Source organism: Urocitellus parryii, chromosome 6 (genome assembly GCF_045843805.1).
Source record: "Urocitellus parryii isolate mUroPar1 chromosome 6, mUroPar1.hap1, whole genome shotgun sequence".
Lineage (NCBI taxonomy): Eukaryota > Metazoa > Chordata > Mammalia > Rodentia > Sciuridae > Urocitellus > Urocitellus parryii.
The window spans coordinates 97,068,101-97,084,294 of NC_135536.1; the positions used below are offsets into that span (position 1 = coordinate 97,068,101).

Genomic DNA, 16,194 nt, shown 5'->3' on the forward strand with positions numbered 1-16,194 from the left:
TTACCCACCTGAATGCTTATCTGCCTCCTCACTCATCTCTCTACCCCAGCTTCCAAGCCTGGGTGCAGCTTGGATCATGTTAGTCCTTTAGAAGGAACCTTCACTAGCTTCCCAAAACCTTCAGGATAAAGAAAAAGCCTCTAGAGCAGGGCGCAGGCCACTGAGCTGATGATCTATCTACTGTTCACCCACTACATGTCTGAGTTTTCAACTCTGGGCTGCACTCTGGTCTTTCCTGTACCAGGCTCTCTCATGCCTGGTCCCTTTTGTCTCTGCACATTCAGTCCCTCATGCGTGGACAACTTAACTCCTCCCAGCCCAATTCCTACTCAACCTCCAGGGCTCCATTTGAAGGACCTTGGATCTCTGGGTGATTTCTCTGCCCTTAGCTGCCCTCCAGCACACTCATTCCCTTGTATAGCCATCTATCATCCATTAATCATCCACTAGCTAGATGTGCAACTTCATCTTCCCAACAGTCTGTGAGCTCCCAGAGGGCAGGAATCGTGGTTTATTCATGTTCCCAGCAGCTGCATCCCAGGATTGAAACATAGAAAATGTTCATTATGCGAATGTATATCTCTTAGTCCTGACATTTTATTGAAAGGCATTCGCACTCACGTCAGGAGCAGTAATGGTAAGGGGAACTGGCATATCCTTGGACACTGAAACCTATTTCCTCCAACTGGGGGCCTGAGGCCCCATCACCGTGCTCCTTCCCCAGTGAGAGGGACCAGGGAAGGGGACTATGTTTGCCACATTACTCCCTAGACTAACTGGCTACTTTTATTTTTTTAACTTTTTAAAATATTTATTTTCAAAGTAATACATAGTACATTATTACTTTCAAAGTCAAAAACAAAATGTGGCCTCTTCTGGCCTGCCTCTGACGCTGGCTCTTTAAAGAGAAAACATTTTGAACTGTTTTAGCTGTTTCGATGAGTAATTACCTCTATGTATTTAAATTACATGCTTATACTGTTAGTTCTTGATTTTATTGACTTTCAATTTCCTACTATGGAAGAAGAGAATTTAGCTCTCTTCCTCATTCATTTCTCCTTCCACCTTCCAATTTGGTTCTCTTTCAACATTTGGTTAAATCACACTTCAGCAATTATAGGACTGGGATTTAGATGCCACTCACAGCTTAGTCATGGCAGTCTGCATTTCCTTTCTTATTCGTCTTGTTTTCCCAGGAGTTAACACTTCTTGTTTATCTTTTGGTTAGTTTTCTATATGTCTGGAGCTTACTCACTCCCAAAGTTTCCAGCAGAATATAAAATTTTTCCTGATAAATTCAAACACATCAACTACTTGACTACTTCCATTTTTTTCCTTGGAGGTCCTCCTGGGAACCCTGTCCGGTCCCCGTACCTCATATCTGGGCATGTTTCCCTCTACATCTGATATAGGCTGTCATCCCAGCTTCTCCTTCCTTGTTTGCCTCTTCTCCCCGTGTCTGTCTCTTGGTTCTCAGATTCTATGGCTCCTCTTTCTTTATATCTTACCTTGTTTCCAGTGCAGCACTGTGACTAGCACAGATATCAATAAACTACCTTAAAACGCCAGAGAAGAAAGGGCTAAAGCAAAACAGAAAATATGATGTAGGTTCTTCTATATACACTTAAAGTGCAACTATTTAAAAATGTAAGCAATATCTACCATGTCTCACAATGACTTTATTCCACTTATGCACTTGACAGGTGGCTGCGCTGGATTGAGAACTCGGCCAGGAATCATTTACCTGGAGGATGCAGAGACATTGTACCACTGTTGTCCAGCACTCTGGTTGCTCTTTAGAATACAAGTATGTTGGTAAAAGGCCTGATTGATTTTTCTGGAAGCTTTTAAGACTTTTACTTCAGGACTAGTCTCCAGGAATGGCCACACTATTTGGAGTTTCTGCCGTCCTAGTCCCTCTGATGCCCAGAGGGCTCATGAGGGAGGGTAGGGGCCTAAGGCTAAGGAAATGGAGAGGAACTTCTAGTGTCCCAAATGCTGCAGGAGAAGGGGACAGCAGGAGGAGGCAGAGAGCTGGGACCAGGGGTTTGGGGAGGATGAGGAAAAGTCAGGAGGAGGAACTGCTTGTGGCAGGGGTGGGGGGCAAGAGGGATAGGGCCCCACAGGGAAGCACATTTTTCTTTAAGCTTCAGACTTTTTAAGGTTCAGAGGGACTATTCCTCCAGGAGGAGGGGCCCACAGAAGCTAGGGCAGCAATGACTGGATGACCAGCTGCAGGCCAAATGACTTTGGAGAAAATGGGCCTGTCTTATGGCACCCCTGCCACATGCCCCTGATGTCCTGATCATCAGGCCTGTGACTCCTTGTTCCTTGCCTGGCCTTGATTCTTCTAGTTACCTTCTAGTTATCATCCAGCTTGCTCAGACTACGTTCCACTCTCACGGGGCTATGGGAATTTGATGGAGATATTTTTTTTTTTTTAATGAGAAATCTTAATTTTTTTTATTGGTTGTTCACAACATTACAAAGCTCTTGACATATCATATTTCATACATTAGATTGAAGTGGGTTATGAACTCCCAATTTTTACCCCAAATGCAGATTGCAGAATCACATCGGTTACACATCCACAATTTTACATAATGCCCTATTAGCAATTGTTGATGGAGATATTTTTATGTGGAGTTTTTCTTTTTCTTTTCTGAGGTATTGAGGCTTGAACTCAGGGCTCATGCATGCTGGGCAATTGCTCTACATTCCCCAGCTTTTTTTTTTTTAACAAAACAACAAAGCACCCAAGATAGTTAGAAACACTTCTTTACCCATCCCTGAGCCTCATCTCATTATTTACCTACTCCTGGGTGAGGGGAAAATCTGGGTGAGGGGTACTTAGCCCATGATCTTACTGCACTCGCTGGGCCTAGTGTGTGCTGTGTATCGCTCTTAGCACCATGCCTATTTTTCTTATCTCATTCTGCCTCATCTTCTCTGATCTCTCCTTTAAAAATCGCACTGGTCATATCCACTCATTTGCAGATAATTAGGAGAGACAGTTTCTTAATAATAAGGGAACTGCTTTCCACTTGAAAACTAAGTGATTTTTTTAAATGAGAGAGAGAGAGAATAGTCTATTATAGTTTTTGTATATGAAAAGGGGTTAAAATAATAGTTTTTTAATAACATGAGCCAATAAAATAAATATAGACAAAATCCTGGCTGATAGGGAATACCAATCACCAATGGTGATTGGGACTAAGTTACAACTGGGTTAAGTTGCTGATAAATGTGAGCCTAACCAGTGAGCACTTCTTTTTCCTACAAGTTTCCTGACAGGGCTTCCTCTGTTTAGTAGGCTAGAGTGGAATGAGGAGGTAGGGAGATAATAAAGAATTGTGGCTACCATATGGTCTCTTATTTTCAGCTCCAAAATATACAAGAAATCTTCAATTAAATTTCTGTCTAATTACATTATACTTAATATCACACAATTCCTCAATGAATTTTTTTGGGGGGAATGAGAATGATGGACTCATGTTGATGGTGGCAACCTGAAAGCTAATAATCCTGTTAAAACAAACTTTAGATGTTCTTATTTTCCCCCTAATTTTAGAAGTAATACAAAATCCAAATATATAAATGAATATTGCTCATATTTAGGACAAGACTGAATTTTAGAAAAAGGGTCACAGAGAGAGTGAGGGTCAGAGACACCAGGTGTTCACATGCTAGTCAGCAAACAACTGCAAGTTCACATTTCAAGAAAGCCAAAAAGGCTGAGTCCACAAGCTCACCCAGCAGGTCCTATTAGCCTGCAAGGCACAGTGCTGTTGGCCGGTCTGTGACCTCAAATACATGACTTCATTACCTAACCTGTCCACACTTCTTCATGTCCAGGTGGGGCCCATAGGAGAGGATGGTGATGGGTGGAGGCACCAGAGAAAGAGGGAGCTGAAGTCAGGTCAGTGATGAGCGGGAAGAGGGCTGAGGACAGAGCCTGGATGATCCCCACTAGGTGGGTAGGGGAAGCCCATGAGAGCACCTGGAAGAAAAGACAGAGGAAGAAGAGGAACTGGGACAAGAATAAGATTGAAGGGAGAGGAAGGAGGGCACTGGGACGAAACTGCCAGAAAGTCAGAAGGACTAGCAGTGGACCAGACTGCTGGATCACTCTTGGATGTTGCTTTTATTTTGTTTTATGGTGCTGGGGATGGAACTCAGGGTCTTGTACAAGCTAAGCAGGCACTCTACCATGGAGCACACTCCCAGCCCTTGGTTGTTGCTTATAAAACATTTCCTGCTGAAAGCTATGTACACTTACTGAGAAAAAAATCTGGAAGAAGAGAACCAAGAAGGAAATTAAAATTACTAATAAATTTGTCACCTGGAGTGATTTATTTTGTTTGAGCATTAAAAATAATTTAAGTGGTTGTGTGTGTGAATGTGAGGGGTGTTTCTTCTCTACTCCATATACAAAAGGGTGTGTAGACAGAGGTATGTGTGTATGCATATATGTATATACATACATAAAACAAAATTGAGTGGCAAAGCGCCTGCCTTGCATTTGCAAAGCCCTCGGTTTGATCCCCCCAAAACAAAACAAAACAAAAAAAAGAACCCCACCAAAAAAAAATAAGATTAAAAAAAAAAAAACCCTTTTCAGGGCTGGGGTTGTGGCTCAGCGGTACAGCACTCACCTAGCGTGCTGAGGCCCTGGGGTCAATCATCAGCACCACATAAAAATAAATAAATAAAATAAAGGTACTGTGACCATCTACAACTAAAATAAATATTAAAAAAATTGATTGTTGATCCTTTTTTGTATAACATTAAAATGTGAACACTTCCCTATACCATTAAATGTTCTTCAAATTAATAAAATTTGAATAACAGCTGAATAAAATAGTATACTATGTGAAAATATCATTATGTATTTAATTATTCAGTAAATTAATATTGAATATTGAAATTGTTTATTTAGGCTGTATATTGAGTTCTGTTTTTCTCTCTAATTCCTGCCTTTTGGAGCAGTTATTTATTTATTTATTTATTTATTTTCCCAGCACTGAGGATTGAACCCAGGGGCACTTTACACTTAACTACAACCCCAGTCCTTTTTATTTAAAAAAATATTTTTAGTTGTAGGTGGACACAATACCTTTATTTTATTTTTATGTGGTCCTGAAAATCAAACCCAGGGCGTCATGAGTACTAGGCAAGTGCTCCACCACTGAGCCACAACCCCAGCCCATACCCAGTCCTTTTTATTTTTATTTTGAGACAGAGTCTAAGTTGCTGAGGGTCTTGTTGCTTGCTGAGGCTGGCCTTGAACTTGTGATCCTTCTACCTCAGCCTCCTGAGTTGCTGGGTTTACAGGTGTGCACCATGGTACCCATGTGGGACAGTTTTAAATAGTAAAAAGCGCCACTTGCTTTGTAACTGGGATAATTCAATGTCTCTGACTCTGTTTCTTTATTGTAAATTGGCATTAATAATACCTGCCTTATCCATGTCATGGTTTTGCTAAGAGATCATATGGGAAGGATATTTCATATATGAGTTCTAAAGAGTTTACTTTGGGTGACTTGGTGGCTTCTAGCAGAGCAGGGAAAGGTGAGGAAAAGACAATGGTCTGGATTCACTGTGCTGAGGTCTCTCCTGAACCATGAGGAAAGGCCCAGGGTCTCTGGAAAATGAGAATCTTGATCAGGAATAGGACTGGGCTGGACTTTGGCTTCAGGGAATCTTCAGTTTCATGTCATGAAAATGAATGGGCTTTTCCAAAAGAAAATGTTTTGTCAGAAAAGAGTAAGGCCAAGACCCCTTGGTGGGGGACACAGCCATGGGGGGGTGGGGGGTAGGGGAGGAGCCAAGAGGGTAATTATGAGGGAGATAGCAGTAGCCATGGAGGAAAAGCATAGGGAAATCAGGATGATATGCAGGCAGGGAAGTAAAATGTTTTTAAAAATGGGGGTGAGGTTGGGATTATGGAAATCCGTTTAAACAGTTCTGCCAGTGTCATTTAACAAGAACTAATCAATGAAATATGAAGTTAAATCCTGAAGGTAGAGAGGCCTAATGCAGATAAACAAATTTCCCAATTTCTTTACAATTAAAAATTAATCCAAAGAAAAATAAAACATAATTGGAAAATTAGAGGCCAATAAATTGTTTCTTGAAGCTAGTAGCTATTAAATATCAAAGTAAATTTACCTTTCAAGTTGTCACTGGACATTGTAAAACCTACCAACCCCATCTCAAATCTGAGAAAGGGGAGTGGGCGTGGCCCAGGGCAGGAGGCTGCTGGGCCAAGTGCAGGTGTGGGGGGCTGTGGTGGTCTGATCTCTGCGTGGATACACACAGGATGAAGAAACTTAAGACAGGAAAAGGAGGCAAGAGGTAGGGGTGATAAGAACACAGTGGAAGGTGTCAGAAGGGAAAAAAAGCAGCAATCTTTTGATATTTTAAAACCTAAAATGCCTCTGATCCTATTTTTTAAAGTTGTGTGTTTGGGGGAGAGGTTAGACAAGCTAGAGAATGTGGTCTCCAGTTGCAGGGCAGCCAGATGTTTTTTGGATCCCCACGTAAACATTTCAGAAGGGTGACTCTTGTTCTCTTATCAAACCCTCTTCTTTCCCATCTTTTCAGGGTTCCTTTTGAACTACTCTCTTTTCTTTGGGAAAACTACATTTGCTTCTGTGGCTCAATCCAATTTTCTTCTTTGTACTGTTTTCACATAGTCCACCTTGAGTTTGCACTCTTGTAGTCACTAAATAATGTCACTAAAAATCAAAAACTTAGAGACAACTCTGGAAACTAAACATGAGCCATCTAGCACAGAATCTCAGCTTCTTTCCACGAATGCTGCAGCCTCAGCTTCGAGTTTTCTCTCCCATGTAGTCCAAGTGGTCACCATGCCCTGCAGAGACTACATCTGAAATTACTCTAAATGTTGGTGTGAACAAAATTAGACCCAACTTAAGTCCACTCTGAAAAGGGAACATTTGTCTTTGGCATTGTTCTTCACTCTGTTTGTTGACCATATTTTTTTTTCCCTCTCTGTCTCCTCTCACCAGACCCCTATGGGGGATGCCCATGGCTCTGAGGTCTTTCAAGGACCTTTTCTCCCTGGCAGATGCTTTGTGCTGACTCTCCCCTTCTTCTCTCCTTCGGTGGTTTGAATATGTTTTGTTCCCTCTAAAACTCTGTTGAACCTTAATTGCCAATGTAATAGTACTGACAGGTGGTGGGACCTTTAAGAAGTGACCTGGTGAGGGGGACATTGCCCTCATGTATAGGTTAACATCCTCTTTGAGACTGGATTAGTTGCCATGAAAGTGGGTCATTACCTAGTGAGGCTGCCCCTTGTGTTTTCTCTCTTTCATACGTGCCCTTTTGCCCTTCTATTTTCCTACTCTGTGGTGATTCAACCATCAGATGCTGACCTTCCCAACCTCTAGGGCTGTGAGCCAAAATAAGCTTCTTTTCTCTATAAATAACCAAGTTTTAGGTATTCTGTTATAGCCACAGAAAACAGACTAAGAAACCTCCCCAAACACCCTTTAAGAGCCCCTGTTCTGGATCCTAAACCAGCCGATCCATGCCTGTGTGTTATTGGGTTAATGCAGGGAATGTCTGCAGCTTATAACATCGTGAGATACAATGCCCTAAGTAACAGAGGGAGCCCCAGGGTCAGGGTTCTGGGCACTATGGAAGTTGAATGAGGATGAAAAGCAGCCTGGTGGCATCCATCAATCCAACTATGTAGTCCTCCCCTTACAACAGAAGCGTCTTTGGATTCATTTCCATGTATGAACTGTGTAATTCTGAGCAAGTTACCTTTCTGTGCCTCCATTTCCTAATCTAGAAAATGGGACTATTTATAGTCCTTAGCCCAGAAAATGGCTTGGTATGAGGGTTAAATACCATACAATTAACTGAGTCTCTAAGACATTGAAAGTTCTTAGTAAATATAAGATAAATAATAAAAATGTAATATATCACTATTATTTCACCAGTATCAGCCCTCTAGGGATGGCCCTTAGCTGGCAAGACCATCTTTGTGGTTTCTCATCTTGTTTGACCACAACTCTTTAAAACTCTAGTTTCTTTTACCAGACAACTCTTATCCCAGTCTTTCCTCCCTGATTTTATCAATCCAATCCACAGAAAATCAAGGAACTAGGCCTCAAATGTGGTAGGAAAGCTGCCGCAGACAGCCACCATTTCTCCCTCCTCTATTCTATTCCATATTTGCTTACCTTCCCCCACAGAACCCGCAGACCCCAAATCAGGAGCATGGGAAATGCATGTTCACCAGCAATAGCTCTTTACAGAATTTTCTGCCTCATGTGAAACTGAATACCTTTACTATAAAAATATAAACAGGGGGTCTCCACCAGCTTTGTATTGCTAACATGCTTCATTTTGGGGGCTACAACAGTTCACAGAAAGCATATTTTACTTTTGAAACAGAACCTAGCAGCCAGTGGTTGCCCTTGTGGTTTTTCCACAGTTTAAAGCAATATTGGATACCACTAAAGTGCTTCCCCCCGCCCTGCCTGAGAACTGAATTACAAAATCCTGGTTTCTATTAGGGTGTGTCTAGCACTTTCTGTGCTGCCAAGCCCTCCATTTTTATAGTCTGCACACTGGTAGATTTTCCATGAACGGGCTCAAATTTATTCCCAGGCAATGATGTTTAGGAAACCCAAGATGAACGTGAAGATTGTTCTAAAGTAGCCTCAGAATTTGTGCCATACAGTTGCCTAAAAAGAACATTTCTGATGTATTAAAAAAACATATTATACTTTAGTATATGCAGAAGGAAAAGAGTATTCACTCTTCTTATATTTTTTGGGGGGGGGTTATTGGAAGAAGTTTATATTTTAAATTCTTCCTTCTTTTCTTCTTTGTTTCGGTGGTGCTGGGGATTGAACCCAGGGCTTGGCGCATGCTGGGCAAGCCCTCTACCACTGAGTCATACCCCCCATCCTACCCTTTTATTTCTATACTTGTATAGAATACAGCCCAAACACCCACCTACACAGGCATTTTACATAAAGAGTTGGAAGGCAAGTGACTGAAAACAAAACAAAATTATTTATATAGTGTTTTTTATAGAGATTTACATGTGGATTCCAAAAGGAGTCAATGGTAACTCTGGAGGAAAATGAAACAGAAAAGTGCTAATGGAAAGTGTGACTATAATTTAGTTTGGCTGACAAATGAAAAAGCAGGTGTTATATATATATATTTTTTAAAGAGAAAAATAGCATAGGAAATAGAGCTTTATATGTACATATTGCACACATTCTCCATTTCCAGAAGCCTTCCCATAAAACTCCAAAACCACATTGCCCCACTTGCCAAATCCTACATTATTTATTGCTGGTGCAACCCAATCTTACAGCTCGTTTTGGGTGAGTGTTTTTCTCTCCCTAACACAGCTACAAACTTCTTGAAAGCAGGACCACATCTAATTTCATTTCTGTATACTACCATAGCACCCAGCACCTCTCTGAACAAAAAAGATGATCTACCAATATCTGTTGGATTGTGGGGACTGAACAGTTGAGTGCAGAGCTATGAGGTCTAGGATGACTAATCTAATCCAGCAGTCTTCACTGTCTTAAAGAGGTCTTGGTAAAGTTAGCAGCTTGACAGCCATCCACTGAATTCAGCTGGTAGACAGGGCCATTGCCACTATTGAAACTTCCGTAAAGAATCAGGTAGGTCATTGTGCTATCATGTACTATCCATATCCCCTTCAGGAATGAAGGACTTCCTCCACAAGTTTCTAGGAGCTCTGCCTGCAGAAGCCCACAACTGAAGGGAACAGTCTGACTCAAGGTCACACATTATTAGAAGGTCTGAGTCCCTCATCCCACCTCAGGGCAGCTCTGAAGGACCATCTAGCTCCAGAGCCTTCTGTGGGCTCTTCTGGGGCTGTCATTGGGTCTACATTGCTGCTCAGCTTCTCCCTCTGCCCAGTCTGGCTCCCTCCCCCGCTTCCCTTCTGCAGGTATTAATCCTAAGAAAAGTTCCAAATAATCCTTCTACATGATAACCTCTGCCTCAGAATCTACTTCCTGGGGAACCAACCTACAACACTATCAATCCATGCATATTGCATCCATCTATCTCTCCAGCCAGCCAGCATCCTGCTACTGTGTTTAGGGCACCTGGATGGTGTGGTGGTAGGTAACACAGAAGAAAAAGATCCATTCCTTGCCCTAAGGGAGCTAACTAATAGTCCAGTACAAGAACAACTAAAAATATGTAATATTAAGTGGCTGGTGCCAAGGGAGAACACATAAACAATAACATTGTTGAGGGTGTAACCCTAGGCAAGGGAGGTCAGGAGTTTTCACACACTGGCTTAGCTGTGACTATCGGTACCTATGTACTGCCTCCCCATCCAATTTCAAGCTTGGGAGGACGGAACAGGCTGTGTCCTTATCTCTATTCACATTCCCCATAATTTCTAACAGAGTCCAAGACAGTGCAAGAAATCTTAAAACACCGGAAACAACACAGCACAACACTGAAGGAAAACTCTGGCAGTTCTAATTTATAGAACAGGTTTCTGGTTGCTGGTCTGGTTTTTAAGTGAAAAGTTTTCTAGAGGCTCCTCAAAATGCTTATTCATTACCAGCCCAGTAACATCTTGGGAACATGAAGAAGTACAAGTCATGGTCTTGACTCTCAAAGCAGCTACAGCTCCTTGTGTGGATAAGTCTGAAATCTTGCAAATTTCAAAAACAGGAACAAGAAATGGGAATATGACTAACAGCCAATGGTACATCATCCCCATGCAGTCCCTGCCCTTAGTTGGCCAATCTATCCATCATCAATCTGTCAACAAAGATTACTCAATGACCTCTATCAGGAACCCAACCATGGGAATCGAAAATCCCTAAACCTCACAATCCCTCCAAATGAAGGTACCTGTGGAGTCTGCTGTCTAAAGAGGAAAAGACCCTTTAACCAAAACATTACTGCCAAGTGTCTACAGGAAAAAGAGGTACCCAGTGCTGGTGAGCATGTATAGGGTGGCAGAGTCTGTCTTCTGCATATCTCTGCCTGCAGAACATCTCCACTCAGCTGTTCTGCCCTCACCCCAACTCAACATGCCACCATCTCCTTCCACTCTCCTTCCACTCCTTCTGTACAATCTGTCACTAACTTCTGTTGTTGATTTCTCTATAATGCCATTTGCATCCTTCCTCTTCTGCCTTGCCTTAGTGCTACCACCCTTTCAGATATTGTGGCCACACCCTGGAAGCTGAGGCTCCAAGACTTGGCAATCCCTGCATGTCTGTATCTCTGCCAAACACACCTTCAGAATACCCAGCTCTCATTTGGTCATGTCTCTGCTTAACAATCATGGGTTCTGTCTCCCCAGCTACCATCAGAATCAAGTTTATAATTCTTCTTATAATATGCCCTCACCTCCAATTGCCTCCCTTTTTTCTGTGCCTCTGCTCAAGCTGTGTCTGCCTCCTGAAATGTCCTATTGAAACTACCCATTGAGGGATAGTAGGGGATAGGAAAGGTAGCAGAATATAACAATTACTAATAGGGCATTATGTAAAATTGTGGATGTGTAACTGACATGATTCTGAAATCTGCTCATAACCCGCTTCAATCTAATGTATGAAATATGATATGTCAAGAGCTTTGTAATGTTGTGAACAACCAATAAAAAAAAAGAAACTACCCATTGAATCTATCTACTCCTTGTTACTTTTTCACCTGGACCAAGCTGAAGACTTATAGAGATAGGAAGGGCAGAGTTAGGGGTTGGCTGTTTCTAGTTCTTTTTTTCCTCTTGAAGTCCCTCTATCATACACAGACACCCTTTTTGTGGAAATGCTTTTCTTTTTTTTCTTTTTTCCCCTGGTCTTGGGGATTGAACCCAGGGTACTCTGCCACTGAACTACATCCCTAGCTCTTTTTAAGTTTGAGACAGGGTCTTGCTAAATTGCTTAGGTTGGCCTTGAACTTGTGATCCTCCTGCCTCCACCTCCCAAATCGCTGGGATTACAACCATGTTTCACAGTGCTTGGCTGGAAATGCTTTTCTGCAACACCCATCCAGGCACAAGGATGCCCCATCAGCTTAACTGCTTGGGACTACCTAGTTGTGGGTGGAAGGAGCTCATCTGCCTTCAGCAGACTATCTTGGTCTTCCAAACCAGAATGGGGAAAAAAGCTGACATGGCTAATGTTTACTCCCCTGTTGCTTCTTAGGAAAGACTCTTAATCACTCTCGAGTTAATACACCAAGCTCTAGGATTTCTGAGAGATGGATGGTGGGTTTGCCAAAGGGAAGACTGCCAAGTTGGGTCTCTGGAATGAATCCAGTGTTCCATAAACCCTGCCTCTTTCCTAATCATAGAAAGAACCATAAAATGACAGAAAGGCAGCAGAGAGCTGCAGGCAGCAGAATGACACAGAAGCATCAACCTGTTCTTCCTAAAAAAAAAACAAAACAAAACAAAAAAAATGCAGATCAAGACAAATCTCATCCCCAGCCCCCCAACCCTCTGTTCTGCGGGGTGTGATGGATCTTCACTGCACGATGTGGGAAGATTTGGTAGAGCTTCTTCAAAGGGGTAAAGAATGAGTGGCCTGTGAAGACTGCCTTGCTAACCAGCCAGTAGGTGATGGGAAGGAGACCAGGGAGATGGTCATGATGGACAAAAGTGGAAGGGAGGGAGGCAAGCACCTCCCATGCCTCCTGCCATCTGAAAGGGGTAAGATTTCTGGGGATGGGGAAGGAAAGAAGAAGCAGAGGGAAGGGCATTGTCACTCTTTTCTCATTTGAAGCCATAGGGAAGAAGGAACCCGTCCCATCTCTAGGTTGGCAGGTGGATTGAGTAAGAGGTTCTCTGTTTTATACAACTTTCCCTAGAGCTGGAGGAGAGGGTGGTGAAAGTAGCAGGGTGGGCTGTCCCCATCTTCATACCTTGAGCTGGAAGATGAATGCAGATAAGAGATGTGAACTAAAAATCTCTACTCACACATACACACACACACACACATGCAGGATGCATCTGCTGCAAAGGAAAAGTTTCAAAATATATCTCTTCAGGTAATTTATAGTAATGTGATCATAATGACAATATTACTAACTGCTTTATATATACCTAGTGATCTGTTTATTACAAATTAGTGTACTATAGTAGACTAGAGTTCACTATTTAGATGTAGCCTTACAAATAATCCAATCAAGTGATAATCAAAATAACAGCTCCATTTTATTGAATGATTACTAGGAATACCTTTCATGTGTTATTTTATGTAATCCTCATAACCTCCTTGTGGTATTGTAGTTATCCCCACTTTACAAAGGGGGAAACTGAGGTTGTAGAGGTTAAGTAACTTGTCCATCAAATGGAAACTTAAACTAAGGTCTTTATGATTCCAGAGTTCTGTCTCTTAACCTTACAAGATCCATTTTATGGCTTTTTCACAAGTTCCAAGAGAGAAGGGAATTGAGGAGGCAGCAGTCTTACATCTCAACTCCCTACAAGGCGCGTACACTCACACATTCTCACTGTTATCTTTCTCGGTTGCAGACCCATTCACCTTGAAAAGACAGAGGTCCACAAATCAATTTCAAGTTTCTCTTAAGGACAAAGATCAACCTCTATGGATAACATACCTGCCAATTAACTGGTGTCTGATTCTGCAACAAGAATTTCCATTTGATAGGATGCAGCCAAAGCAAGATGGAGAATTAGAATCTAGTTTTAAAGCTTTGTCACAAAGGAGAATACTTCAAGACTGAAAATAATGAGACTGAATGCCATTTAGCAGAATGGCTCATGACATTACAAAAAAATATTCAACTTGTGAGAGTCAAGCACATGAAGAAAGAAGAAATGATGGCAGAAAACAGTAATGTGCAAACAAATGGTGTGAGCTCATGAGAACTGGCTGCCCTGTTCTTCATCAGATGCATCTGACCTTAGTGATAATGTTTGCTGTCAGCTGTGCAGAGGTGCTTTGGACAGGAGCTGACATGAACATCTACAGGCAAGGATATTCAAAACTGAGGCAGGCTGGGGGAGAAGACACCAGGGTGCATGGGAGCTCTTTCCTACCCCTTTTCCCCAAATACCAAAGACCCTGGAGTTTTCCTGTCTTCCCACTTCTTTTCCCTCCTTTATCCTAAGCATTTTTATCCTCTTGCCTCTCTCCCTCAATACTTAACTTCTGCCACCAGAAGAGGTTATAGGTTGGAGTAGAGGTAGCATGAAGAATTCTAGTTACTGCGATTGAGAGAGTAAAGTGTCAGTTTCAGTGTTCCCCCTTCCCTTTGAGCTCTGGAAATATACTTAGATGTACACAAAACACTTACTGGAACTTTTAAATGATGAAAGAAGATCGATAAGCAACCTGTAAAGCCAAATCTTGGTGCTTTACAGTCAAAGATACACAGGCAGGCAAAGGACTTGAGTTTATGAATTATATCCTCACATATCTACGCAAAGCAGGTGGCTCTTGCACACACACATTAATCCTCACATACAGGCATCTTGGGGATGTGTCACATTTCCTTTCTGCTAGTCTTCCTTCCCACCTGCCCACCTAAAGGAGATGACTACAGCTGCTCTATGAGGGGTATGGTGCAGCAGAAGAGAGTCACTGGGCCTTGGCTACTCCTTGTGAGTCTGGCAAGTCCTTTAACCACTGAACCTCTACAAAATGTAGATAATCGCAAGGCTAGGTGTTATGTGGACGAAAGGGAATAATAATATGTGGGGTGCTATGCTGCCTGGCTCCTTAACCAGCCTTTCTGTACCCACTCCAGGTCGGATGGTGCCTCAGGTCATTTGGTCCCCACCCTTGGCACTCAGGTGTAACACTGGGGAAAGTGGGAATCAGACCCAGACCTCATTCTGTACCAGGAGGGTCCCAGCCTACAGGCACAGGGCTAACTTTCAGTGACGCCTAGGTCAACGGGAGCTGGGGGCGCTGAAGGAGGGCAAGCGGGTCCCAGGTGCCTGGACCTGTGGGCGGGGGGCGGGGCGGGCTGGTGGAGGTGGGCAGAATCTGCGGTAAGTCGACCCACGGTTGTGGGTGGCTTCCTCCTGTTGCTCAGTATCAGGGAGAGGCGGGGGAGGACATTCATTTTTTTCTCCTAAGTAAGCATCCTCCCATTGCTTCGATAACTATCGATTGTGAAAAGCCGGCGGCGCTTCTAAGAGGCGACGCCCGGTTCCAGCGCGCCCCCGCGTCTGTTTTCGGGGACCCCTCCTCGGGTACTTCCTTTGCCAGCTGCACGGCAGGGACCGCAAGCTCTTCTGCACTGGGTTGCTTATCAGCCTCGGGAACCGCAGCCACCAGCTGAGGCTTGACTCCTGCGGGTTCACTCGGGGGTCTTTTCTTTCCAGTGTCCCCTGTCACGCCCTGGGACCCGGTCATCTGCTCTGCTGCGTGGCTCCGGCATCTCGGGTTTGAGCACCCGGCTGGCGCTTGGAAAGTTATTTCAGAAGGCAGATGTCTTGCAACCCTCTCTGCAGCAAACTACAGGACTCGGATTTCCTAAACCCTTCCCCGCCCCCACCCAGCCCGGGCGACCCTAGCCCGCCGCGGGAGACCCACAGCACTGAAAGCCATCCGCAAATGCACCTCCTCTCCCTCCCGCCTGCCCCAGTGCAACGGGATGGTGGGAGGAAGCCCAAAGCAAACTCAAAGCGCCGAGCAATCCCCAGCCCTGGCCTGCAAGGGATCGGGCTACAGGGATCGGCCTCCCGTCCCGCAGCTCCGAGAAACACTCCAGATTTTCTGCCCCAGTCTCTGCTCCTCTCCAATCCCAGTCCTCCCAGCCGGGTTGTCGCGGTCCCTCAGTACCTGCGGCGGTCACGGGCTCCCCCTCGCTCTGTTCCCCGGAATCCGAATCCATGCTTCAGGCTGTTGGCCGGACGTCCACTGTCGCCTGCCCGTCTGCGGGGCGCTGGGGCCGGCGTCCCGGCTCGGGCTGCCGCGGCGCACTGGATGCGGGCAGCAGGGTGGCTGGAGTCCGGGTGGCGCGGGTTGGGCAGTGCGTGGCCGGCGGCTGCGGCCAGGGGGCGGCTCCGCTGAGGCGAGCGCCAGCGGTGTCCGGCTCCCCGCCGGCCGGTGCCTGCGTTAGGCGAGCGCGGGGCGGAGGGTGGGGCGCTCCGAGAGAGTGGGGAGGAGGCAGAGGCGGCGCGAGCGCCGAGGAGCGTCCGGCGCCCAGCGG

General features: G+C 44.2%; 1 protein-coding gene across 1 annotated transcript in view; it reads right to left on the bottom strand.

Annotated features, from left to right (window-relative positions):
- Tnfaip8l3 (TNF alpha induced protein 8 like 3) overlaps positions 1 to 15,908 on the bottom strand; it is a 34,889-nt gene extending 18,981 nt beyond the window's left edge. Inside the window, exon 1 of the mRNA XM_026393181.2 lies at positions 15,825 to 15,908. Coding sequence (XP_026248966.1) covers positions 15,825 to 15,876 — 52 coding nt within the window. The 5' untranslated portion in view covers positions 15,877 to 15,908. The remainder of the gene's footprint in view (positions 1 to 15,824) is intronic.
- Between the last annotated feature and the right edge of the window lie 286 nt (positions 15,909 to 16,194).